Below are 26,870 nucleotides of genomic sequence, written 5' to 3'. Positions count from 1 at the left end.
CAGTAGGATTAGCAGAAACTTTGACTATTGCATTAATCTAGCTTGAGTTGAAAATATCCTAAGGACTGACTTATGAAATTTCAGGTAATTGAACTTCTGGACTCAAATAGGCATGAGAAAAAAAATCTACCGTCCTTTTCAAACTTTTCAGCTCAGCTGTGTTCTTTCTTCTCAGTTCAAAACCTGATGAACGTTTGCTTGATGGGAAGAAGAAACTGGCTCATCCACACCTAAATTTAATGCAGTAATAATAATGAGGGAGGGGGTTGGGGACTTAGTATATTTGTATCTAGATACGCCTTTTTTGTTTGCTTTTAGTGAGAAGCAGGTTGAAGATTCTTCCTGCTTGTTGTAGAGATCAGAGAGGAGGGGGGTCATTTGCCATTGCAATGAAGCTGAGGGAGGGGATGTCCTCGGTCTTTGGAAACCAGCAGTAAGCCACTTTTATTGCCCTAAAATGTTGTTGCCTTTGAACAAGCGGGCTAAGAGGAAGGGTCTGATGCTCTGAAAAAACATGAACTTGAGTAATGGGCCAGGCTGACTCAGCTCCCCAGAATACAGAAGACAGTAAATATGGAAGCAGTTCCAAGAGGAGAATACTGGAGACGCTTTTAAGGTGGTTTTAGTTTCACTGCAACACAGGTGAGTTCTCTGCAACACATTCAAGGGAGACCCTTTTCCTAGGAATATTAGTGGATGAAAAAGGGAAGCTCGGGTGCTCGGGGAGGTCAAGAAGGAAGAGGCCTGGGTGTAAGAAAAATCTATATAAGACACTAATGCGAACCAAAAATCACTTTTAAATTTAATTTAGGAAAACTAAGAGCACAACTAGGATAATAAAAGGCAGGTGTTATTTGTTGCCGGGGGCAAATAAAGAGAGGCATGGACGGTGGTCATCTGGAGAGGAAATTCTGCCCATCAGGGCGATATCCTTATCATGCGGGGAGTGTTGTTCTGTTTGACTCCAATCCCAGTGCTGTCTCAAACCCACGTACTTAGTGAAAATCCTTGATATTTAAATGTTAGCAATTAATCCATGAACTAAAGGCCATCTAACAGATATAGTGGCCACACGTGGCCTGCTGGCCAGCATAATTTGCACCCTCTCTGTTAGAGCCTGTTTATCCTTGGAACAAAGTCTGTAGCTGATGTTTGAGTATCTAGGGAGACACTAGTGTGGCTGCCTTGTGTGTGTTCTGAACATTAGTATGGTACTATAGACAAACTTTCAAGGTCATATTGATTATTCCCAGCTTAGCAAAGCAGCAGCTCCCTAATTATGTCAGAAGGCAGGATTATCTCTGATCATTTGAGCTAGGACTCTGGATAAAACATCAAAAACAATATTTAAATAACACAAGGTCAGGGATCAAGGATTCATTGCATCTTCTCTTACTGTAAAACCAAATTATGGTGGGCCATTTTGCTCCATTAGTGACGGTTTTCCAGGCTGTTTCGACGTGTAATGTAACCCCATCCTGGATTATAAAATGTCACCCTGGGAAGGAGGGAAGCTCTACTTGGTGTCATGGTGGGTCATGCTCATAAAGGCCCTGCAAGAGTCCAGGCAAATTCTTGGCCCAGATGACCCAGGATTAGGAACTGGCACACCCAGTGCTGGGCTGGAGCTGCTCAGCTCATAGGAGCCAACTGTGCACGCATCTCTTCCCCACTCTGCATCTAGCGACTTCACGTTGGTAGCTTGAAATTGGCCATAATGGGAGTATTTACACCATGGAAACTGGCAAATGTTACAAATCAAGGCATTTCTTTCTTGGAAAGCTGGTCGTTAAACACTTGCCAGAATTATTCTGGGTGTTCCTCACTGCTGGAAGGTCTCCCTCTATTTTTTTCTCCCTTGAAATCTGAGACCACATTGTGTTCCACTTAGATATTATATTATTATCTTACTTGCTGTTCTGGAAATATAAAGCAGAAAAAATTGCTTCTTAAATTATTTTCTAGTTTCTATCTTCTCAAGAATTTTTGCCTTTTAAAAATAAAATTGTGGGGCTTCCCCCGTGGTGCAGTGGTTGAGAGTCCGCCTGCCGATGCAGGGGACGCGGGTTCGTGCCCCCGTCCGGGAGGATCCCACATGCCGCGGAGCGGCTGGGCCCGTGAGCCATGGCCACTGAGCCTGCGCGTCTGGAGCCTGTGCTCCGCAACGGGAGAGAGGCCACAACAGTGAGAGGCCCGTGTACCGCAAAAAATAAAAATAAAAAAAAATAAAATAAAATTGTGAGGCTTCCCTGGTGGAACAGTGGTTAAGAATCCACCTGCCAATGCAGGGAACACGGGTTTGAGCCCTAGTCTGGGAAGATCCCATATGCCGTGGAGCAACTAAGCCCCTGCACCACAGCTACTGAGCCTGCGCTCTAGAGCCTGTGAGCCACAACTGCTGAGCCCACATGCCACAACTCCTGAAGCCTGCACACCTAGAGCCTGTGCTTCGCAACAAGAGAAGCCACTGCAATGAGAAGCCTGTGCACCGCAACAAAGAGTAGCCCCCACTCGCCACAACTAGAGAAAGCCTGCATGCAGCAACGAAGACCCAGAGCAGCCAAAAATAAATAAATTAAATAAATTTATTACAAATATAAAAATAAAGTTGTTTTCCAAGACTTTAGGGAATTTTTCATCATCGGGAATTTTTTCATGTCTCCATCTTGAGACATCTGAGTCCTTATGAGCAATTGTAGTAGCAGCACTGAAGTGGGAATTCAAGGATTACCATCATTCCTGGTCCTCCCCACTGTGCATCTTCTTCTGTTTAAAAGGTAAGGGTATACAGGCACAGTCAACCAAATTGATGTCTAGGACAGTGGTTTCTCTAGTGACGTTATTCACACCCACCAACATTGAGTTTTGTCCTTTTTTTGACTTTTTCTACTAGATTACTTACTCCATTCTTATACTTTTAATTGTGTTTTAAAAGTAGGTATTTACATGTCAATCTTTCCAATTGTGCTCTGTGTTCCTAAACAGTAGGGGCCTTATCTTACTAATTTTTGTGTCTTTTGGCACTGACACATAATAGGCACTCAATAAATGTTACTTACATCAATGAATGAGTCCTTCAGAATATGATTAATTGGCCTGTAAAGAGCAGTCCTTTAAATTCCTTCTGATTCAGGCAAATAACAATTTGGAGAAATTTTTCTCTTAACTGTACCTTAATTAGGCAGTTAGATTTTAAAGAAAGATGCATATTACACTCTATGCTGAGGAAGGATATGATGTGTTCTACTTAACACAATCAGTTCTTGCTTGACCTTACCGCCAGTTTTTGCTGGGTTTATTTCTTTTCTTCTGGAACTTTTCAAAGCAAGAAACTTTAGCAGTAAAAAAACAATTTAACAAGATAGACATTTAGTTCAATAGAAGAATTTTCCTGGTGTGAAAAAATAAATTACAAAAAGGACTTTGCCTCTGAAAGATAATTAATAAAAGCCTTCCAGTATGATGACAAATCTGACATCTTGTCTAATGTCTGGCAGAGAAGAAAGTGTTGAGAGTTGCACAGTTAGAATAAAATGTTCCACTTCACAGCAAGGCCAGGCAGGATCTGATAATTATTTCTAAGCAACAAAAGGTCATAGTTAGTTGTTAAATTGACACAACATCAGGCCTGGATATATAACTATTGACCATCAGTAAGGTATCCATTTAGATTTTCTTGATTTCACAGGCAAATATTGCCAGGAATGTGGGGAATTGTGGAACGACAGCCTCTTGGATATTTTTGCTTTTCTTTTTTATTTTTAATTTCAGCTTTATTGAGGTATAATTGATAAACAAAATTATAAGCTCTTTAAAGAATACATCATGGTGACCTGACACACATATATTGTACATTGAGAAGGATTCCCCCGTCTAGTTAGTTAATACATCCATCGTCTCACATATCTATCCCTTCCTTTTTTTTTTCTTTTGTGAAAACATCTGAGTTCCAGCCTCACGGCAAACCTCAACCATACAACACAGTACTGTCAACCATAGTCACCTCACACCTTATTCATCTTATATCTGAAAGTTCGTATCCTTTTACCAATCTCTATTTTCCCCACACTCAAGCCTCTCACAACTACTTTTCTACTCTCTGATTCTATGAGTTTGACTTTTGTTTGTTTATTTTTTTTTTAGATTCCAGATATATGGGATACCATGCAGTATTTGTCTTCCTCTGTCTGGCTTATTTCACTTAGCATAATGCCCTCAAGTTCCACCTGTGCTGTCAAAAATGGCAGGATTGCTTTCTTTGTTTCTCATGACAGAATAATAGCCATAAATAAATACATAAATATTTATATAATTGTATTATATATACACCTTTCCTTCCCTTATATAAGTTTTACATGGGTGGTAGTAAGCTGAAAATGGTCCCCTGCTCCTCAGGTTCTAATTCCCAGAACATGTGACTGTTACCTGGATTACCCAGGTGACCCTGATGTAATCACAACCATCCTTATAAAAGGGATGTGGGAGGAGTCAGTTAGAAACAGAAGGCAATATGATGATGGAAAAAGAGAGACAAAGAGATTAGAAGATGCTATGCTCCCAGCTCTGAAGACGGAGAAAGGAGGCCATGAGCTAAAGGATGTAGATGGCGTATCAGAGTTAGAGACAGAAAGGAAACAGGAGCCTGCTGAAGGGACACAGCCTGTGGACCCATTTTAGGCTTCTGATACCCAGAACTATAAGGTAATAAAGTATGTTTAAGCCACTAAGAATGTAGTAATTTGTTACAGCAGCAATATGTAACTAATACCTGGGGCTTGTCTTACGTTGTGTTCCCTTGAGAGCCTAAGACAAAGGACTAGATACAGGTAGTTTCCTTTGGCAGGTGACCGAGGAAGCAGGAGTGAGGGGCAGGAGGGGCATGCAGGGGAGGAGGGAGAGAGCCAATGTAACAAGGTATCATTGATGTCACTGCTGTGGACAACAAGGGCTCAACCCACTGGGACCTCTCGGTGGCACTCAAATGTCTCTCAGAGGACTAGGTCTGGAAGAAGGCAGGGTGGGGCATTTAACCAGCCGCCACTTCCCAGCATCAAGGCCAACATTGAAGTCTGTGCTGGGAGCCTTAACTCCTCTGAATTTCCCAACTCTGCTCAGTCTCACTGTAACCTGTAGTGTAGGAGCAAGCCACAGAACAGAATGTGAAAAGGTTGAGGATACTCTGCAGGGCAAGTCTGAGCCCTTGGGGAACTGTAGTGACTGAGATTAGAGGTTGGCCAAGGTGATGGATTCAGGCACTGATCTTCTATTGAGCTGAATCCTAAAATCCCAGACCTATTCCTTTAGTAAGGCTCCTATAAGTAAGTCCTTATAAGTCCTGTAAGTAAGTACTCCTTTAATAAGACTCCATAGAATTAGGGTTTTATATGTAGACCAAACAAGTCTTCTAGTCCTGGCACACGGTAGGTATTTCATATTTGCTCAACTGAATTTCCTGGGGCTGCTAAGCCTCACCCAAGATTACCTCACATAAGGACTCCTTTATTGACTTAGGGGATGCAGGTCTTAACTGACATTTAGCAGCACTAATTTGATTACCAAAATTTCATAGACACAAACACCATCAATTCTAGGGCAGGTACAGCCTCTAGTTTCTACTAAGAGCCAACAAAGCAAGTCTTCCTAATTTTTCATTAACTTAAATTTTTACAAAACACTATTTTTCTTAAAAAAATTTCCACTGTCTAGTTGATTAATCCTGGAATCTTAAGAGTGAAAAAATAATTCTATTGTGACAAAAATCGTGACTTCATTGAGTGAATAAGTTTTGGCTCTGTTTTAGCCTGTTTAGCCAGACTCAAGGAGGACATGTCTGGTCAATTCAATCCTATTTTAGACAACAAAACACTTTCAAATAATCTTGAAAACAACCCAGATCTTGTTATCCCTCATAAATTGCTCTCTCTTTCTTCAACTGGCATGCCTTAGTGTTTGCATTTACCTGATCCCTGCATGGAACTTTCTTTCCTATACTTTGCCACTTGAAAAATATCAATCATCTTTCCAATATGGCCTAATCTGTGACATGGTCCCATTTCCCATTCTAATCCAAAGAGTGTGCTGTTCTCTATTCTGTATTTTCATAACACTTAATACCTATTCCTCTGTATTAATGCAAATAATAACAACAATAGGTAGCATGTAGCACCTATTATGAGCCTGTTCCTGTCCTAAACCTTTTGATTTATGTTAACTTATTGAATCGCACAATCAATGAGAATAGACACAATTAATGGCTGTATCGTACAAAGGAGGAAACTAAAACACAGAGACGTTAAGTAACGTGCCCAAGGCCACACAGCAACTACTTGGTAAAATTGGGATCTGAACCCAGGTAGACTAGTTCAAGAATCTTTGCTTTGAACTGCTTCCTAATTCTCAATAGAAAGTTTTATATTATATTTTATATTATATTTTATATTATATGCCTGTGTGTCTGCCTTTCCTTCTAGATAATGAGTTTATCAAGGGCTTTGTTTATTTCTTCATCTCTGGCATCTAGCCCAGGGCCTGGAAGATAATAGAAACTTTAAATTTTGATTAAGGGAATTAACGAAAAAAAATGAACCCAACCACTCTGTCATAACAGCAGATCCAAACACTCACCCCGTCCTTTCAAAGGAACAGTTGCTAAGACAAAAGAAAAGAGACTATGCCTATTTATGCTCAGGAATGGAGCATGGAGGCATTATTTATACATCATGACTTTCTGATGGCCTCGTCCAAGGGTTCCAAAGTCATGTCTCTCTTTTTTTCTTTTTTCAATTTTATTTATTTATTTTTATATAGGAGATTCTTATTAGTTACCTATTTTATACATATTAGTGTGTATATTTCAATCCCAATCTCCCAATTCATCCCACCACCACCCCCGCAACCCACGCCCTGCTTTCCCCACTTGGTGTCCATACGTTTGTTCTCTACATCTGTGTCTCTGTTTCTGCCTTGCAAACCAGTTCATCTGTACCATTTTTCTAGATTCCACATATATACGTTAATATACAATATTTGTTTTTCTCTTTCTGACTTGCTTCACTCTGTATGACAGTCTCTAGGCCCATCAGCATCTCTACAAATGACCCAATTTCAATCCTTTTTATGGCTGAGTAATATTCCATTGTGTATATGTACCACACCTTCTTTATCCATTCGTCTGTCGATGGGCACTTAGGTTGATTCCATGACCTGGCTATTGTACATAGTGCTGCAATGAACATTGGGGTGCATGTGTCTTTTTGAATTATGGTTTTCTCAGGGTATATGCCCAGTAGTGGGATTGCTGGGTCATATGATAGTTCTATTTTTAGTTTTTTAAGGAACCTCCATACTGTTCTCCATAGTGGCTCTATCAATTTACATTCCCACCAACAGGGCAAGAGGGTTCCCTTTTCTCCACACCCTCTCCAGCATTTGTTTTTTGTAGATTTTCTGATGATGCCCATTCTAACCAGTGTGAGGTGATACCACATTGTAGTTTTGATTTGCATTTCTCTGATAATTAGTGATGTTGAGCAGCTTTTCAAGTACCTCTTGGCCATCTGTATGTCTTCATTGGAGAAATGTCTATTAAGGCCTTCTGCCCACTTTTGGATTGGGTTGTTTGTTTTTTTAATATTGAGCTGCATGAGCTGTTTATGTATTTTGGAAACTAATCCTTTGTCCGTTGATTCATTTGCAAATATTTTCTCCCATTCTGAGGGTTGTCTTTTCATCTTGTTTATAGTTTCCTTTGCTGTGCAAAAGCTTTTAAGTTTCATTAGGTCCCATTTGTTTGTTTTATTTCCATTTCTCTAGGAGGTGGGTCAAAAAAGATCTTGCTGTGATTTATGTCAAAGAGTGTCCTTCCTATGTTTTCCTCTAAGAGTTTTACAGTGTCCAGTCTTACATTTATGTCTTTAATCCATTTTGAGTTTATTTTTGTGTATGGTGTTAGGAAGTGTTCTAATTTCATTCTTTTACATGTAGCTGTCCAGTTTTCCCAGCACCACTTATTGAAGAGGCTGTCTTTTCTGCATTGTATATCCCTGCCTCCTTTGTCATAGATTAGTTGACCATATGTGGGTTTATCTCTGGGCTTTCTATCCTGTTCCATTGATCTATATTTCTGTTTTTGTGCCAGTACCATACTGTCTTGATTACTGTAGCTTTGTAGTATAGTCTGAAGTCCGGGAGCCTGATTCCTCCAGCTGCGTTTTTCTTTCTCAAGATTGCTTTGGCTATTCGGGGTCTTTTGTATTTCCATACAAATTGTGAAATATTTTGTTCTAGCTCTCTGAAAAATGCCATTGGTAGCTTGATAGGGATTGCATTGAATCTATAGATTCCTTTGGGTAGTATAGTCATTTTCACAATGTTGATTCTTCCAATCCAAGAACATGGTATATCTCTCCATCTGTTTGTATCATCTTTAATTTCTTTTGTCAGTGTCTTATACATTTCTGCGTACAGGTCTTTTGTCTCCTTGCTAAGTTTATTCCTAGGTATTTTATTCTTTTTGTTGCAATGGTAAATGGGAGTGTTTCCTTAATTGCTCTTTCAGATTGTTCATCAGTAGTGTGTAGGAATGCAAGAGATTTCTGTGCATTAATTTTGTATCCTGCTGCTTTACCTAATTCATTGATTAGCTCTAGTAGTTTTCTGGTAGCATCTTTAGGATTCTCTATGTGTAGTATCATGTCATCTGCAAACAGTGACAGTTTGTTTTACTTCTTCTTTTCCGATTTGAATTCCTTTTATTTCTTTTTCTTCTCTGATTACTGTGGATAAAACTTCCAAAGCTATGTTGAATAACAGTGGTGAGAGTGGGCAACCTTGTCTTGTTCCTGGTCTTCGTGGAAATGGTTTCAGTTTTTCACCATTGAGAACGATGTTGGCTGTGGGTTTGTCATATATGTGGCCTTTATTATGTTGAGGTAAGTTCCCTCTATGCCTACTTTTTGGAGGGTTTTTATCGTAAATGGTGTTGAATTTTGTTGAAAGCTTTCTCTGCATCTATTGAGATGATCATATGGTTTTTATCCTTCAAGTTGTTAATATGGTGTATCACATTGATTGATTTCCATATATTGAAGAATCCTTGCATTCCTGGGATAAACCCCACTTGATCTTGGTGTATGATCCTTTTAATGTGCTGTTGGATTCTGTTCGCTAGTATTTTGTTGAGGATTTTTGCATCTTTGCTCATCAGTGATATCGGCCTGTAGTTTTCTTTTTTTGTGACATCTTTGTCTGGTTTTGGTATCAGGTGATGGTGGCCTCGTAGAATGAGTTTGGGAGTGTTCCTCCCTCTGCTATATTTTGGAAGAGTTTGAGAAGGATAGGTGTTAGCTCTTTCTCTAACTGTTTGACAGTATTCACCTGTGAAGCCATCTGGTTCTAGGCTTTTGTTTTTTGGAAGATTTTTAATCACAGTCTCAATTTCAGTGCTTGTGATTGGTCTGTTTATATTTTCTATTTCTTCCTGCTTCAATCCTGGAATGTTGTGCTTTTCTAAGAATCTGTCCATTTCTTCCAGGTTGTCCATTTTATTGGCATATAGTTGCTTGTAGTAATCTCTCATAATCATTTGTATTTCTGCAGTGTCAGTTGTCACTTCACCTTTTTCACTTCTAATTCTATTGATTTGAGTCTTCTCCCTTTTTTTTCTTGATGAGTCTGGCTAATGGTTTATCAATTGTCTTTATATTCTCAAAGAACCAGCTTTTAGTTTCATTGATCTTTGCTATCGTTTCCTTCATTTCTATTTCATTTATTTCTGATCTGATCTTTATGATTTCTTTCCTTCTGCTAACTTTGGGGGTTTTTTGGTTCTTCTTTCTCTCATTGCTTTAGGTGTGAGGTTAGGTTGTTTATTTGAGATTTTTCTTGTTTCTTGAGGTAGGATTGTATTGCTACAAACTTCCCTCTTAGGACTGCTTTTGCTGCATCCCACAGGTTTTGGATCATTGTGTTTTTGTTGTTTTTTTTCTGTAGGTATTTTTTGATTTCCTCTTTGATTTTTTCAGTGAACTCTTGGTTATTTAGGAACATATTGTTTAGCCTCCATGTGTTTGTGTTTTTACCTTTTTTTTCCCTGTAATTTATTTCTAATCACATAGCGTTGTGGTCGGAAAAGGTGCTTGATATGATTTCAATTTTCCTAAATTTACCAAGGCTTGATTTGTGACCCAAGATGTGATCTATCCTGGAGAATGTTCCATGTGCACTTGCGAAGAAAGTGTAATCTGCTGTTTTGGGATGGAATGTCCTATAAATATCAGTTAAATTTATCTGGTCTACTGTGTCATTTAAAGCTTCTCTTTCCTTATTAATTTTCTGTCTGAATGATCTGTCCATTGATGTAAGTGGGGTGTTAAATTTCCCCACTATTATTGTGTTACTGTCGATTTCCTCTTTTATAGCTGTTAGCAGTTGCCTTAGGTATTGAGGTGCTCCTATGTTGGGTGCATATATATTTATAATTGTTATATCTTCTTCTTGGATTGATCCCTTGATCATTATGTAGTGTCCTTTCTTGTTCCTTGTAACATTCTTTATTTTAAAGTCTATTTCATTTGATATGAGTATTCCTACGCCAGCTTTCTTGTAATTTCCATTCACATGGAATATCTTTTTCCATCCCCTCATTTTCAGTCTGTATGTGTCCCTAGGTCTGAAGTGGGTCTCTTGTAGACTGCATATATACAGGTCTTGTTTTTGTATCCATTCAGCCAGTCTGAGTCTTTTGGTTGGAGTATTTAATCCATTTACATTCAAGGTGATTATCAATATATATGTTCCTATTACCATTTTCTTAATTGTTTTGGGTTTGTTTTTGTAGGTCCTTATCTTCTCTTGCTGTTTTGCTCTTAGAGAAGTTCCTTTAGCATTTGTCGTAGAGCTGGTTTGGTGGTGCTGAATTCTCTTAGCTTCTGCTTGTCTGTAAAGCTTTTGATTTCTCCGTCGAATCTGATTGAGATCCTTGCCGAGTAGAGTAATTTTGGTTGTAGGTTCTTCCCTTTCATCAGTTTAAATATATCGTGCCACTCCCTTCTGGCTTGTAGAGTTTCTGCTGAGAAATCAGCTATTAACCTTATGGGAGTTCCCTTGTATGTTATTTGTCATTTTTCCCTTGTTGCTTTTAATAATATTTTTTTGTCTTTAATTATTTCAGTTTGATTACTGTGTGTCTCAGCGTGTTTCTCCTTGGGTTTATCCTGCATGGGACTCTGCGCTTCCTTGACTGCGGAGACTATTTCGTTTCCCATTAGGGAAGTTTTCAACTATAATCTCTTCAAATATTTTCTCGGGTCCTTTCTCATTCTCTTCTCCTTCTGGGACCCCTATAATTTGAATGTTGGTGCATTTAATGTTGTCCCAGAGGTCTCTTAGGCTGTCTTCATTTCTTTTCATTCTTTTTCTTTATTCTGTTCCACAGCAGTGAATTCCACCATTCTGTCTTCCAGGTCACTTATCCATTCTTCTGCCTCAGTTATTCTGCTATTGATTCCTTCTAGTGTATTTTTCATTTCAGTTATTGTATTGTTCATCTCTGTTTGTTTGTTCTTTCATTCTTGTAGTTGTTTGTTCTTTAATTCTTCTAGGTCTTTGTTAAACATTTCTTGCACCTTCTCGATCTTTGCCTCCGTTCTTTTTCCGAGGTCCTGGATCATCTTCACTATCATTATTCTGAATTCTTTTTCTGGAAGGTTGCCTATCTCCACTTCATTTAGTTGTTTTCTGGGGTTTTATCTTGTTCCTTCATCTGGTACATAGTCCTCTGCCTTTTCATTTTGTCTTTCTGTGAATGTGGTTTTCATTCCACAGGCTGCAGGATTGTAGTTCTTCTTGTTTCTGCTGTCTGTCCTCTGGTGGATGAGGCTATCTAAGAGGCTGTGCAAGCTTCCTGTTGGGAGGGACTGGTGGTGGGTAGAGCTTGGGGTTGCTCTGTTGGGCAGAGCTCAGTAAAACTTTAATCTGCTTGTCTGCTGATGGGTGGGCTGAGTTCTCTCCCTGTTGGTTGTTTGGTCTGAGGCGACCCAACACTGGAGCCTAGAGACTCTTTGGTGGGGCTAATGGTGGACTTCAGGAGGGCTCACGCCAAGGAGTGCTTCCCAGAATTTCTGCTGCCAGTGTCCTTGTCCTCACAGTGAGACAGAGCCACCCTCCACCTCTGCAGGAGTCTCTCCAACACTAGCAGGCAGGTCTTGTTCAGTCTCCTATGGGGTCACTGCTCCTTCCCCTGGGTCCTGATGTGCACACTACTTTGTGTGTGCCCTCCAAGAGTGGAGTCTCTGTTTCCCCCAGTCCTGTCGAAGTCCTGCAAGCAAATCCTGCCAGCCTTCAAAGTCTGTTTCCCTGGGAATTCCTCCTCCCATTGCCAGACCCCCAGGTTGGGAAGCCTGACATGGGGCTTAGAACCTTCACTCCAGTGGGTGGACTTCTGTGGTAAAATTATTTTCTAGTTTGTTAGTCACCCACCCAGTGGTTATGGGATTTGATTTTACTGAGATTTTGCCCCTCCTTCTGTCTCATTGTGGCTTCTCCTTTGTCTTTGGATGTGGGGTATCTTTTTTGGTGAGTTCCATTGTCTTCCTGTCGATGATTGTTCAGCAGCTAGTTGTGATTCTAGTGCTCTAGCAAGAGGAAGTGAGAGCACGTCCTTCTACTCCGCCATCTTGAACCAATGTCCTGACTCTTTTTTCACCTTCCCTCTTTTCCTCCCTCTCTCAGTTTCCCTCCACTCCACCTTCCTCTTTCCCTCCTCTGTTTCTCCCTCTCCATTGGTTTGCTCAAATTATATCTTGAAAAATCAAGTAAAGGGAACCAATATTTTCTGAGTGTCTACTGTGGGGCCAGCACTGTGGTAACCATATGAGTGTCCTGTGGCTGCTGTAACAACATACCACATGCTTAGCAATGTAAAACAGCACCATGGATTATCTTACAGTTTTGAAGGTCAGAAGTCTAATTGAGCAAAATCCAGGTGTCAGCAGGGCTGTATTCCTTCTTGAGGTTCCAGGGGAAAATCCTTTTTTTGGTACCTTTTCCAGCTTCTCGTCTCTTGCATTCCTTGGCTGGTGGCCCCTTCCTCCACCTTCAAGGCCAGCAATGGCAGGTTGAGTCCTTCTCACATGACATCACTATGACCTGGCTTTCATTGTCACATCTCTTTCTCTAAGTCTTCAGTGCTTTCTTCCATTTGCAAGGATCCTTGTGATTACATGGGGTCCATCTAATCTAGGATAATCACTCTATTTTAAGGTCAGGTGATTTTCAACCTTAATTCTCCTTTTCATTTAGTGTGACATATTCACGGGTCCCAGGGATTAGACTGAGGGCATCTGTTGGGGACCATTATTCTGTCTACCATATAGTCTTTCTTTTTACATTATCTCATTAAAGTCCCCCAGCAACTGAATGCATAGGTGGTGTTATGCTCATTTAAAGAAGACACAGAGGCTGTTCAAGTTTAAGTAATTTGCCAAAAGTCAGGGAAATGGCCACATAGCCAGAATTCAGGCTCAGATTAGTTTTGGCTTCTTGTCCCATGCTTTTCCAGTTATATGCATCTTCCCTTTTAATAATTTGAGGAAAAGATACTGAGTATCATTCAATTAGAAATAAGTCTAGAATGTTGGTCTCAAACTGTGTATGAAGTCAACAACAGAACCCTTTATCTCCCCAAGAATTACAAAATCATTTCTAAGTGTCGTGCATTAATGGCCAAGAAGGTGGCAGGTGTTCTGTGTCCGGAGGCTGTAAAACACCAGGAATATTTCAAGGAGGTCAGACTCAGGGAGCGTGGATGACATGAACTGACACTTACAGTGAACATATCAATATGTGCGCCTGCAGGTGTGTTTGTGTGTACGTGTGTGTCTTTGAAGTGCTTCTTTTCTCTGTGCTTTCCCTGTAGGCGGTGTGCCTTTATAAACCCTTCCAGGACTCGGGGTTTTTGGTCCCTGGCAGGATAAAGAATCAATCAGATACGTTGCTGTAACATTTTTATATCCTGCAAATCAGAGATAGTAGCCTTTCTTCTCCGCCAGTCTAAGCCCCTCCAAACTGATTCCACTGGACTGACTTTGACAAGAGTAAACCGGAGGTGTTTTGTGGCAAGGGTAAAGTAAGTGCCCATCTACCCTAATAGCAAAAAGCGAGTGAGTCAATGAAAGGAAAAACAACAAGGGGCCAGGAGACACTAGCGAGTTCATTTGGAAAATACCATTTTGAAGCTGACTTAAGAGAGGATGAGATCTGAGCTTGTTCACAGCCTGCTGATATAATTATTTGTGGCAGTAACTTTCTCTGTTTTTATTTATGGCCGTTTGTGTTAAGCTTTTCTTCAGTTCTTCTGTTTCTCTCTGGCCTCTAGAACAGTCTGTGATGCTGTCATATAGAAAACCCTCTGCCCTTATGCCTTCCAGGTTTAGTGCATAGTCAGCCAAGTGTAACAAACAACCCCAGATCTCAGGGACCACAGGCTGCAGGTGGAGTTTCCTGGCTGGGCATCTCTCCCAGGTGCTTGTCCTCTAAGCAGTGACTGATTTCTCGGATCGTTCTGTTGGATGACTCCACCACCTTGGAAGTCCTTCTATTCTATTTTCCGAGCTGGGTAAAAGAGGGCACTTCAGGGGCCAGGAATAGCGGTGAAAATCCTTCCACCCTCCTTTTGTTGCCAGTGCTTAGTCACATGACCAAAACTACTGCAATAGAGCCAGAAGCACATAGCTGTGGGTACTATTATGAGAAGTAACTAGATACTCATAACAAGGAGGGTTCTTTGCCTGAAAAGCTTATTTCCAAAGTCTAAAGCAGGGGTTGCAAACTCATATGCCTAGAGGGCCAGACTAGGGTGTGACTAAGTTGAGTGCCGGGGAGCAGTAATGTAGGGAGTCGTGCAGGCAAGGATAGCTCAAAGAGGTGTGCTCGATAGAACATGATAATTTTACTTTTATGACAGACTTCTCTGGCTGAACCAACCACATCTGCTGGCCCGATCCATCCCTTATGCTGCCAGTTGGCAACCTGCAGTCTGGGGCAGAAAAAAATCATTTTTCTGGAAGCAAACTCCAAAGTTGGCTATGCTCTTGAATCAGCACCTGTGAGGATAAACATAAACTCTTTCTTTTTAAAAGAGAAGGCTCTGAACAGCAGCACGGAAATGGAAGCTAAGAAGAGAAGCAGGTATGAAGAGTGTGTTGTCAGAATTTGCCATCCGTACGTAAGCTTAGGGCAGGGGCTCGTACATAGAGGACAGAGCCCTGATTTGTCATTTTATTCTTTTTTTTTTTAATATTGATTTATTTATTTGGCTGCGCTGGGTCCTAGTTGCGGCACGCAGGATCTTTGTTGCGGCACACAGGGTCTTTCTTGCGGCATGTGGGGTCTTTATTGCAGCCTGCGAGATCCTCAGCTGTGGCATGCAGGATCCAGTTCCCTGACCAGGGATCAAACCCGGGCCCCCTGCGCTGGGAGCGTGGAATCTCAACCACTGGACCACCAGGGAAGTCCCTGAGCTGTCATTTTAAAGGAGGCTCAGTGTCCTGCAAAAGCAGCTCAAGTCAGTCCACAGTAGGCCCTGATGTGCTTACTATGCAGCTGACCCCAAGGTGCACATTCTCTCCTTATCTTTTACCTGATTCAGATCCCTACTGTTTCCCTCTGATATTTCTGAGCATAGTCTATCCATTGAACAATTTTATAGTAGCAACAAAAGTAATATTTTGATGATATTTGTCAATGTCTACCCTGGGAATATGAGTGAATCCTGTATATTGATTTAAACATAATACATAGAAATAATAATGGTAAAAATAACAATAGCAAACATTTATTGAGCAATTATTATGTGTCCAGTACCGTGCAAAGCTCTTTACAATAGTTAACTCACTTAATCCTCACGACAACATATAAGACTCTATCTGAGGAAACTGAGATACAGAGGGTTACAGTTAGTAAATGGCAGCTGGTAAACTGGGATTCATACAGAAGCATTGTGGCTCTGTCCTGGGCTTACAGTCTGTCTGAACGTGAATCTGCCTTCATAAGCAGGCTGATTGTAATTTTCACGTAATAGAAATCCTTTGGTGATCATAAAACTTGATCATTGCTGAGCTTTCAAAGGTGTATTGGTTGCCGATTGTTTATGAAGTGCAAACTAATGCATAAATGAACAAAAGAACCATGTAGGAAGACCATTACTGCCATGACATTAAAGATGCATTTGGAATGTTGCTCATAGCATATATTCTGGAAATGTTAAAGAGAGTTTGGGGAAAAGCATGTCCAGGTATCATATTTATAAGAGTGACATGTGATGATATTGGAGAAGGGGCTGCCTAATTCTGGAGTCATGTCTGAGTGCTCATCTTAGACCAGTGAGGGATGCCTCTGCATATCCCACCACCAAACTCAGTGCTATTGAATTTGAAGCCATGGAAAGCTCATAGCTGAATACTATTTGAAATCTGCTACAAAAATCAAGGGGTAATAGCAGTAACTCGAACGCTCTACCACTAGTGCTCAGCCAGACATTCAGCTTTTGGGGAGCCGTAAATTAGTCTTTTTTTTTTTTTTTTTTTCGGGACGCAGGTATCTCACTGTTGTGGCCTCTCGCGTTGCGGAGCACAGGCTCCGGACGCGCAGGCTCAGCGGCCATGGCTCACGGGCCCAGCCGCTCTTGGCATGTGGGATCTTCGCGGACCGGGGCACGAACACGTGACCCCTGCATCGGCAGGCGGACTCTCAACCACTGCGCCACCAGGGAAGACCCTGGATTCTTTTTTAAACGCAGTTTTGTCGTTTCAGAGATCTGCTGCATGAAATCCAGAGAGACGTAAATTCACGTGAAAGCAAAGTGTGTACTGGTTAAAGAGACCACTCTGTATTCCTCTCCATTTATCCAGCTAATTCTGACCCATCTTTGAGATCAAAGCAGAAATGCCCCTTCAGTGGGTTTGCTTTCCTTGATTCCTCTAGATGAAGTTCGACTCCCGACTCCCAGCTTTTACATGCTCCTGAAGAGAGCCGTGATTTCCTTTCAAGTTAAATTTTAATTTTAGTTAATCAGTTAATTAAATGATGATTTGTTAATGCCTCTCACCTTTTATAGTCCATAATAACAGTTAACACTCCTGACTGCTTATCCTGTGCAGCACTATTCTAATTGCTTTATATGTATCATTCCATTGAACCCCCATGGCCACCCTGAATGCACATCTTGTTTTCCATATTTCTCTACATGAGAAAACTGAGACCAGAGTGGCTGGGGAAAAAAATGCCAAATAGCCCAGTCAGTAAAGGGCAGAGCCAAGAATGAACGAAGTCAAACAACTCTGGAATTCATGCTTTTAATGTTATAGGGCTTCTCCATAAGCTCCAGGACAACACCTAGCAAAGTGCTCACTGAATCCCAGGAGTTTAATAAATGTTTGGGAATAAGTGAATGAATGGACACAGGGAGGAGAGAGTGAATGAATTATTTGACTAGTTCTTACCTTGCTAAGTCACACTTGCCCGGGAGAGTGCTGTGTGTTCATATTACAAAGCGTTTAACCTGAATTTTGCCTGGTGGATAAAGTGACCCAAGAATTTGCAAAAAAAAACCCCAAAAAACCTTGAGCCTCTGGGAGTTCTCCCACCACTCTCACCCTCCCTGAGCATCTGCAGTTAGAAATGGTTTATTTTTCCTTTATGATTCCAGAGGAATCCTAAGTAGAACCTGCCAGGAGGCCAGGACAGAGACTAAGCCACAGAGAGATAAGCACCAGCAATTCCACTCACCTGTACTCTCAGTCAATCTTGGATTCTTAGCTCAGGATCCCTGGAGAAATGTCGTCTGCCTTAGTTCCTCGGGAATGACTGGTTTACTGGTCTGGGGTTTGAGGGAAGAATTAGCTGATTATAAGGTTAACGTATAATTGTAGGCATAAGGTGCCAGGAGGCAACCCTTGACAACTTGATGTTTGACTGAATTAACGTTGGCCAGTTATAGATTTTCTGCTTGCGTAATTGCCAGCAAATGATTCTGAGTCCTGAATCTGCGTTTTCTGTGTGCACCACTTGGGACGTCGGCGTTATGATTGCCTTAGACGTGATCTACTCAGAGCCTGCTGTCAAGGCAAGGGAAAGTTTTACACACAGAAGTGCTCAAATATGCGACTACAGCATCCTTCCCCGCTTTGATTTTAGAAGGATGATGTCTGTCAGGGTGATGACTCTCCTATTTCAGTTCCTCTGATGTTTCTCAGGCCGGCCACATGGTGAACCTTGGGAGATTGATTCTTGCTCTTGTTCCTTGGGTTCAGTGCATTTCAGAGAGCTGATATTTAGAGAGAAGCCCTGGTTCCACAGCTTCCAACCTTTTGTACACTCCTTTGAGATCACCGGTGGGGATGATAATGAGTTTTCTTCAACAGCCTGTGTGCAGTGGTTAACAGTTTGCATTCTGGTATGGCTGAGTCGCTTTGCTGTGTACCTGAAACTACCACAACATTAATCAGCTAGACTCAAATACAAAATAAAAAGTTAAAAAAAAAAAAGAGTTTGCATTCTGGGATCAAAGTTTAGTTTCCCAATAAGCAGACACTGAGTCAAAGATTTGAGTGCAAATAGTTTTATTTGGAGGGTGATGTCAGAAAAATACCAACAGGGGATGAGTAAATGAGCCAAAGAAGACAAAGCAGCTAATGGACGGTGAGTTATCAAGCCAGATACCACCGTGGACAACTGTTGCTTACGTCCGAGTGGGAGACGGAACACTTGCCTCTGCGTTATCTCACCGGAGGGCTGGGGTATTCACACAGCAGTTTTCATCAGTTACGGTGATGGTCTTGGGGGTGTGAATTTCCAAACACTGCCTGCTGGTGCCATACTCAGGTAAAGCAGCCTCCCACAGGTTTCAGAGAAATTCCCAGACAAAAAAATACAAATTCTCGCCTGAAGGGTGTAGGCGGAGCTCTGTCAAAATCAGAGAACATTTAAACCTGGCTTCAGATCCTGACTCCACCCATCGTAACTGTGTGATTCGGGGCAAGACTGTTAGCCTCTCTAGAGTGCCAGCCCCTTGTCAGTAAAATGTGTCTTATAACATGCTAAGTACATCGCAGCGCCGTTGTGGAGATTGAAGGAGATAATGCATACAACAGACTTAGGACAGTGCTTGCCGTACAGCGAAGGCTGAAAAATGTTAGCAATCATTGTATTGTAAGTATTATGGAGCGTCTTCTCTGTGCCAGTCTATGTGGTAGGTGCTCGGTATAAAAGATGGGGAAAAAGAGGTAATCTCTAACTTCACACTGCTTATGGTCTTTGCCTACTAAGCCTATGATCATTTCTTACCTTACTTCATTACCCCTTGTCCAAGAGTGTTTTAACATAACTTTTATGTTCCCAAACATATAACCTAAATTTTTAACTTCTGGATGAAGTGCCCCAAGGATTTGCAAAGACAAAGCTGAGCCTTCAGAAGCAATTGTAAAATTTACATTTCCTAGTAGCCAAACACGCTAAAGTCAAAAGAAAGGGGTAAATTTATTTTAACAGTGTATCTATTTAGTCCAATCTGTAAAGTAGCATTTCAACACGGAATCCTATAAAAATTACTAATTATATATTTTACTTTATTTTTCTTTGCAGTATGTAGTCTTCAAAATCCAACATGTATTTTTCTACTGACAGTTTCAGCCCAGCTACATTTCAAGGGCTCAGTAGTCACCTGTGGCTCGTGACCACCATCTTGGACTGTGAAGGTCTACGGGGCCCTGGATTCTTGTTAGAAGTAACTTCCAATGGAATAGTTCCGTTTTCCTCCTCTTTGTCGATGACCGTGTTCCTTTGCATCTATGAAAGTGAAGTTGGTTTTAGCTCAGGCATCATATGAAATTGACAGTTTCTGTAATGAAATTTCACACGTGGAAAGCATGGTGAGATTCTTAGCAGGTGTAAAAATCTGAGGAAGTTATTTCTTTAACTACAACTTAATGGACACTGCAGCAGCTGTTCCCATTTGTGTGTTTTCCAAATCTCATTGCCAAAACGAATGGTTGGCAGCCACAGGAGAGGTATCAACTTAGCTCTTAATTTGGGAAATGAAATTAAAACCTCAGCTCATTTCTAAAAGTCACAGATTTGGTAAAAGTTAGCAGGGCAAACGTATAAGCCGCTGTTAAAATATTGATGGCTTCGTTTTTCTCAGGTGCTGCAGCTAACATCTGCAGAAGATTTGGACTGCACTCCTGGATTTCAGCGGAAATTGTTCCATATCAACCAGCCAGCTGAATTCATCGAGGACCAGGCGATTCTAAACTGTAAGCAATGTCACTTGACGACGCTTTTGGCCTATTCACCAATGTCTAAGAATGTGACTCAGGATACGGTATTCCCTAAACTATTTTCTGGTCATTTTTCTTATGTCACTGCTTGACCCAGGGTGGAAGGTCTTGAATTAGGGCTTTGTCAGCTTAGAGGTGAATAGAGTGGTGTGTGTCTCTTTTTAGTATTTTATCACCGATAAGCATTTCCTGACTGCTCCCAGGGAAGGGAACCACCAAGCCTCTAATGTATGAAGTCCATTTCCTCTGGGCAGATCCTGAGAACAGACCACTGCCTTCCTATGGATTGCTGTTCTATCTCATACATAGCATTGGATCAAAATAATGGTGAGAACAGGATGTTAGCTTCTGGGAAGTTTTAGGCATAGGAATTTAAACTCTTATTCTTAATGCTAATAAGATAGTTTTCTGAAAAATTTGAAACCTCTACTGGCTATTCTAAACTCAAATCCCCCCAAATCCAATTAATGTCCTCAAAATATGCTCAGCTCAGATCTGTGGTTATAATCTCTTCCTATTTTTAATGCCAGTGTTATATTGTTTTATCTTTATGAGGGCATGGAGTGCATTGCTAAATGTATAACAAGCTTAGTTTTAGCACAATGAATTTAAAATTGATGGTAGACAAATAAGCTTTTAATTGTAGGTCCTTGAGCACCATTCTTTAACATTTGGGAAAGAAGGATATGAAAACAATGGCTTAATTTGGTCAGATGCTCTATGGTCCCTTTAGGGAAGGTAACTGTACATTTGCCCTTATGGTCCCAGGTCTGCCTTTCAGGATAACTACATTCCTTCATTCCTGTGCTATGTGGCTGGCATGTTTAAAGAAAAGGGGGAAAAGAAAACTCAGCCTGTTCGATTGGATTGTTCTGGGAGGCTGGAGCACATTTTAAGAGTTGAAAGGAACACAGTAATGAAGATACAATGTTGAGCATCAAGGGAGCCCTCCAAGGTGAAGCCCATGCACATCTTGATGCAATTATGTCTATGAAATCATTTCAATAATTAGAGTCTATAATGACAAGGTGCAGGACTGGCACAATAAGTGAATTCCAGTGTGTGATTTCATGTTAATTTGATCCCTGAGTGTGACTCCTGGGTCAGGCCATCACGAACTCTCATTTGTCTTTTGATTCTTCTATTTATCAGAGTCACTATATTTTAAACGGAGCTTGGTTTAAGATACCATTTTTCTGGCTCTCATCTCCTCTCGTCTGCATCATCTCCTCTCTTCTCTTCTCCTTTTCTCTTTTTTTCTCTTTTCCTCCAAGCAATTCCCAAATGGCATCTATATTAACATGTGTGGAAATGTGAAGCCACCCTGAGTATGGAAATTATTAATAGACTTGGTATGCAAAGCAGGCCCATAAATGTGATGGCTTCTGTAATCTTCACGACACCAAACAGCTTTTAATTCACCTCTGAGAAGCTGGAAACAATCATACTTTGGGGGACCTTTTTCATTTAAACTGGACCATCCTGTACATTCCAATGTCACAGTTTTGTGTGTGTCTGTGTAGTTTTTTTTTTTTTTTTAATCCCCTAAGTAATTTAGTGGGTTATGGCTGTTGATTCTGTGTAAGCTAGTAAATGCTAAATGGAACTAGGTTGATTATCAATGATAGCACGTTCAGGAAAAGTCAGTGATATAGGGATGGAGGATATTTAAAAATTTATATGTGAATTTGTATGTGAATTGTTGGATCAGCAAAATCTGATTAGCCCCCTTCTCAGTGAAACTGTGGGTCCGTGTATATTACTAGGGAAAAAAATACAAAGAGCAGATTTGGTTTGATACTTTTCAGTTCATCTCAAAGCAGTGAACATAAGTTGTCGTGAGTATAACTCTGAGGATAAGGTTAATTGTGCCTAAATGAAGAAGAAGGTTTTCACAGACTTGAGAATGTCTATTGAATATTGTTTGGGAAATCTGGATTTCCAGAAGCAGTAGCAATGTATTTTGCTCTATTCCACATGGAAGAGGAAATAAAAAGCACAAAATTTTGAACGGACTTTTCCCCCTAACCAACTAACGTTTTAAGTCTCCCTGCCTCCCTCCCCTCTCATTCTCAGTTTCTTTCATGCATTTCTTTATGGTCCAACACAAGACCTTTCTATCTCTGAAAAATGTGATTAGTCAAGAAACCAATGAGTGGTGTGACCTCTCAGAATGAAGGCCATATTGTCACAAGGCTAACATCTGGATGAAAACTGGAAAGAATCAAGCAGAACCAGAATGTTTAAAAATACTTAGATATTTGAGGCCACTACCAAGATCCAGAAAATGGTTAGGGATAGTTCAGTGATGTGTAAATATAAGCTGACGATCTAGGTAATAACAGAGGCTAAAAGAAACCAGGTTCGTAACATTACCTTGGACTCCTCCTATGGCAGTTACACTTTCCATTTTTCCTTTATCTTTGCAATATTTAGGCGATTTGGCTTCCAATTATTGTGAATTTTTACCTTGCAGAAAGTGTAAAGTACAGCATTATCTATCAATTTATGTCTATACTTTTCACCATTTTATAAACTTGTCTGAAAATGTTGTCTCTGCCCTACAGACATAGTATATCTGCTCCTACCCCAGACTTATATTCAACCAATTCTGTGTTAACTTTTAGCCGCGTTACAGGGAATGTTTATTCTATCCATGGCTTCCTGCTCTTTTTGTTCAGACGGTAATATTTCCTTTTATCCTTTTTCATCTTTCCCCTCAATTCTCAATGACTTATCTTTTTCTGCTTTAACTGTTACTAATGGTCACCTCCACTCCTTTTATTTCCCTAATATTTTATTCACTGTTAACTCTGACACATCTTTCCCTCAGTTGTTCTAAAGCCTTTTATTTTCTTCACATCCAAATAACTCTTTATTCTACACTCCTTTCCACTAACTAGACTTGCTTTCGTCTTTAAAGGGCCATTTTCAACAAGCTTCTAGGATCAAAACATGGCATCCCACTATTTCTTCTAATGTAACCAGGGGAGCTTTATCATTGTAACTTTCACAGCATGATGCAAAACCCCCAACTCAAGATAACTTGGACAAAAGTTTCCTGGCTTCATCTCAGTCTTAAAAGGTGAGCTAGGAGGATGTGTTTATTGTCATTTTCAATGAGAAGTACAAGAAGAAAGGGGAAGGCAGTTTAGAAGGCAGAAACTCAGAAAGGAGATATCCACTCAAGGCCTTTGGACTCCAGGAGGAATTTGTGAGGGGTTTGTTGCAGGAGGTCCCCAGGGGTTTCCAACACCCCGAATTCTCTTAAATTGGCTGATGGGGTTGCTTCTCCTGCAACGTGAAAATCATGCAGTTCTGGTAGCCGCTATCTTGATACCACAATATTTGGATAGTGACCCTGTGTACAGCCTCCCAGCTGACCCAGGCTCCAGAAGAATATCTGGCCTGGAAAACTGACCAGCCCCCCATCTGATATGGAGAAAGACCAAGTGATAAGCCCCTGACTATCTTGTGTCCTGAAAAATTATAGAACAGAATATTCTGCCCTGCCATATCAGCTCAGACAGACCTTCCTGGCATTAAGGAGGGATCTGTGGTCATCTTGTTCACTAAGGGAAACCATACTCATGATCCTCCAGCCTCTATAGGGAGAGATGTCTCCAACTTCCAGTGTCCAGAAAGGGCATCTTATTGGCCACCCAGCCACTATCAGGTCAGTGCTTTTCATCCCCCTTGTTCATCCTTCCTGGATCACTCCTCTTGGACTATACACACACAAACACAGATACACAGAGAGAAATTGCCGCACCTGAGTTCACCTAAAATACAACCTGTGTAATTACACTTTTAATAAAGAAGCCTCATTAGTCAAAATAGCTTGTTATGAAACAACCCCAGCGACCTAACACTATAAGAGTTGATTTCTCATTCAGGTCATGTGGATGCACGTTGCCTGCTTTCCTGGGTAGCTCTCCTTTGAGTAGCTGCCCTCCACGCAGGAACTCGAGGACCCAAGCTACTTCCAACTTAGTCCTGCCATCTTGGGCCTTTGAGTCACTCTTAAGTCACCGAGCTGGAGAATAGGGGGGTGAGAAAAAGGGTGAGGAAGGCACCACAGATGTTTAACCACTTGAGCTCAAAAGGGACATGTATCATTTCTGCTTACACTCTTAGCCAAACCTAGTCACATAGCCAAGCTAACTGCAAAAGAAGCTGAGCAGTGTAGAGGAACACGACTATTGGTGTAAGTTCACCATCTCTACACAGATCCTAACAAAGCAAAGTGACCCCAGTCAAAAAGAGACTCCCAAGAGAGACAGAACCGGACCACAGAGGAGGCAACTGTCTCTGAGTAACTTGGGCCTACATGGGGATAAGGACGAAGTTGGTCATTCAAGCAGGACAGCAAGGTCATGTACCTGTGACTACATCCTGCTTTTCTTGTCAGGGGATGCTTCCCACTGAGCAGAATCAGCTTCTTCCCAGCCCCCTCTTGCAACACCCAGGGAGGGACCTTTTGATGATTCTACTAAGGATGGGCTCTAGTTGTACCCTCCCAATGATTATAGTATTGAGGTTAAGGTCATATAGTTTAAAACTCACATTGACTAGAGTTCAAACATATGACACAGTCACATGTTAGGTACGTGGCCAAGAGTGAGTTACCTGAATCCTGTAAGTTTGAATTACCTCATCTCTCTAAGAAGGATAATTACAGTCTTTACTTCTAGAGTTGATGCAGTAATTGATGGAAAAATGCTTAGAACATAGTTATGAATAAATGGAAGCTGTTATTATTATTACTATCATTATTGCTATTATTATTGCCATTGTTGTTGTTATTATTACTATTATTCAGAGGTCTTAGATAGGTTTGATATCCTTATAATGGCCATCTAAACCTGACTTTTTAGAAGACAAATCATGGACATTAACATCTGAAGAGATTAAAAAAAAAATCTGAATCAGTGATTCTAGGATTTGAACTTCATGGGCCGTTAGAATTTTTTAAAAATCTTGGATTGATAAGAGTGTACTTTTAAACATTTTTCTAAGTCTGAATATGAAAAAAAGGGGGAAAAAGCAAGCTAATAAATGAGATAGAGTGAGAATACTTCCATTTACTGTGGCCAGACTTTTCTTTTAAAAGGTCATTAGTATCAAAGAACAAACGAAACAGGAGTAAGGACCAACTACAAAAGAGAAGGCAGTCTTTTAATTTGAGTAAATTTTACTTTGTAAAAAATGCACAAACTGTTTTTGTTTACCTCATTTTGGTGGGAAATCACTGATTTAAGGCATTAGGTTGATGTTACTTAATCTCTTGACTTTTCTGATATTCTTCTAAAGTTTCAGTATGTTCATCTCCCTGGAGAGGAGGGATAACTCAAGAGATTTCCTCATGAAGGGCTGTATGCATATACTGACAGAAAGAAAGAGAATTTCTAGAAAATGTAACAGGTGTGCACACATTAGAGGCAGATGTTGGGCATTTTTAAAGGCACCCCTAGTGCTGACGGATGTGGCATCTGTGGCCTTCATAGCCGACATTTACTGTGTGCTCTCTAAGTGTGGAGAGTCCCCTTGAACCTCATAATAGGCCTTAGGGGGAAAATACCCTCATGTGCCCATTTTACAGGTGAGGATACTAAGGCTGGGCTAGGTGAGGCACTCCATCCATGGTTGTATTGCTTATAGTTGGTGGCATCAAAATTTGAATCTGGGATTCCAGTGCTCTGGCTCTTATCCAGAGTTCTCTGGTCCTGTGTCTTGTAGCTGTTGTTGATGTTGGTCGTGACCTATCAAGGAAATTTGCCACTTAATTTTCCCATCTACTTTTGTCAACCTGGGTGAAATAGAGAATTTCTACTGCATTATGTTTTTTCCGTTCATAGACAAGTTCATTCTTCCTCTACAATACAGAAAAATATAGAAAAAGTACCTCTTTTTCCTGTCTTGGATGGATCCAGTGCCAGATTGTCCGTGACCCTGCACTCCTTGCTTTCTGCCCTCCCCCATGAGTTCCTTTCACCAAGACACTTCTTGGTCATGCCACCTTGATACCGACCTTGGTTAGTAGCCAAGTCATCCATGGAGTCCATGGTGTTGCATAAATCATATTTGTACTTAACATACATGAGTCATGGCTTTTGAGGGTGTTTTTAATTGACTATAAATCAAACAGGGAACTTAAAAAATGAAGGCAATTAATGAAAACGCAATGTGAGAGGTGTTTTGCATCCTAACGCAGGAAATACATTACTAGTGAATTAAATGTCAAAACAAAGGCCCTTTTGACCCTGCTGAAAAGATTTCATTTGGGTGGTAATAAATGGATGAACTTTCCAACCTGGCAGGTGGAGAAATTCCTGTTTCCTGAGTTCAAGCTGACTCAGGATTTTGTCTGTATATATTCCCTATCCTTGAGAACTTCCTAAGTTCTTTTGCTTTTGTTTTCAGTTTTAGTGATTTAAGAAATAAAAAACAAAGATAATTTCCTTTCCATTTTCTCGTTGTCCTCTGTACTACTAATTTGTATTAACTCTCAGGTTGGGAGATTGATTCACTAATTAG

At 40.7% G+C, this 26,870-nt stretch overlaps 1 protein-coding gene across 1 annotated transcript in view; it reads left to right on the top strand.

Moving 5' to 3' along the window:
* Positions 1–26,870, top strand: part of CDH13 (cadherin 13) — a 1,013,556-nt gene that overhangs the window by 196,655 nt on the left and 790,031 nt on the right. The window contains exon 2 of the mRNA XM_029206203.1: positions 20,198–20,309. Coding sequence (XP_029062036.1) covers positions 20,198–20,309 — 112 coding nt within the window. The remainder of the gene's footprint in view (positions 1–20,197; positions 20,310–26,870) is intronic.

This window comes from Monodon monoceros, unplaced genomic scaffold, assembly GCF_005190385.1.
Source record: "Monodon monoceros isolate NGI ecotype Baffin Bay Population unplaced genomic scaffold, NGI_Narwhal_1 Super_Scaffold_10, whole genome shotgun sequence".
NCBI classification, from domain to species: domain Eukaryota; kingdom Metazoa; phylum Chordata; class Mammalia; order Artiodactyla; family Monodontidae; genus Monodon; species Monodon monoceros.
The sequence above is the reverse complement of the archived record's forward strand: the minus strand, read 5'-3'. Positions and strand labels throughout refer to the sequence as shown.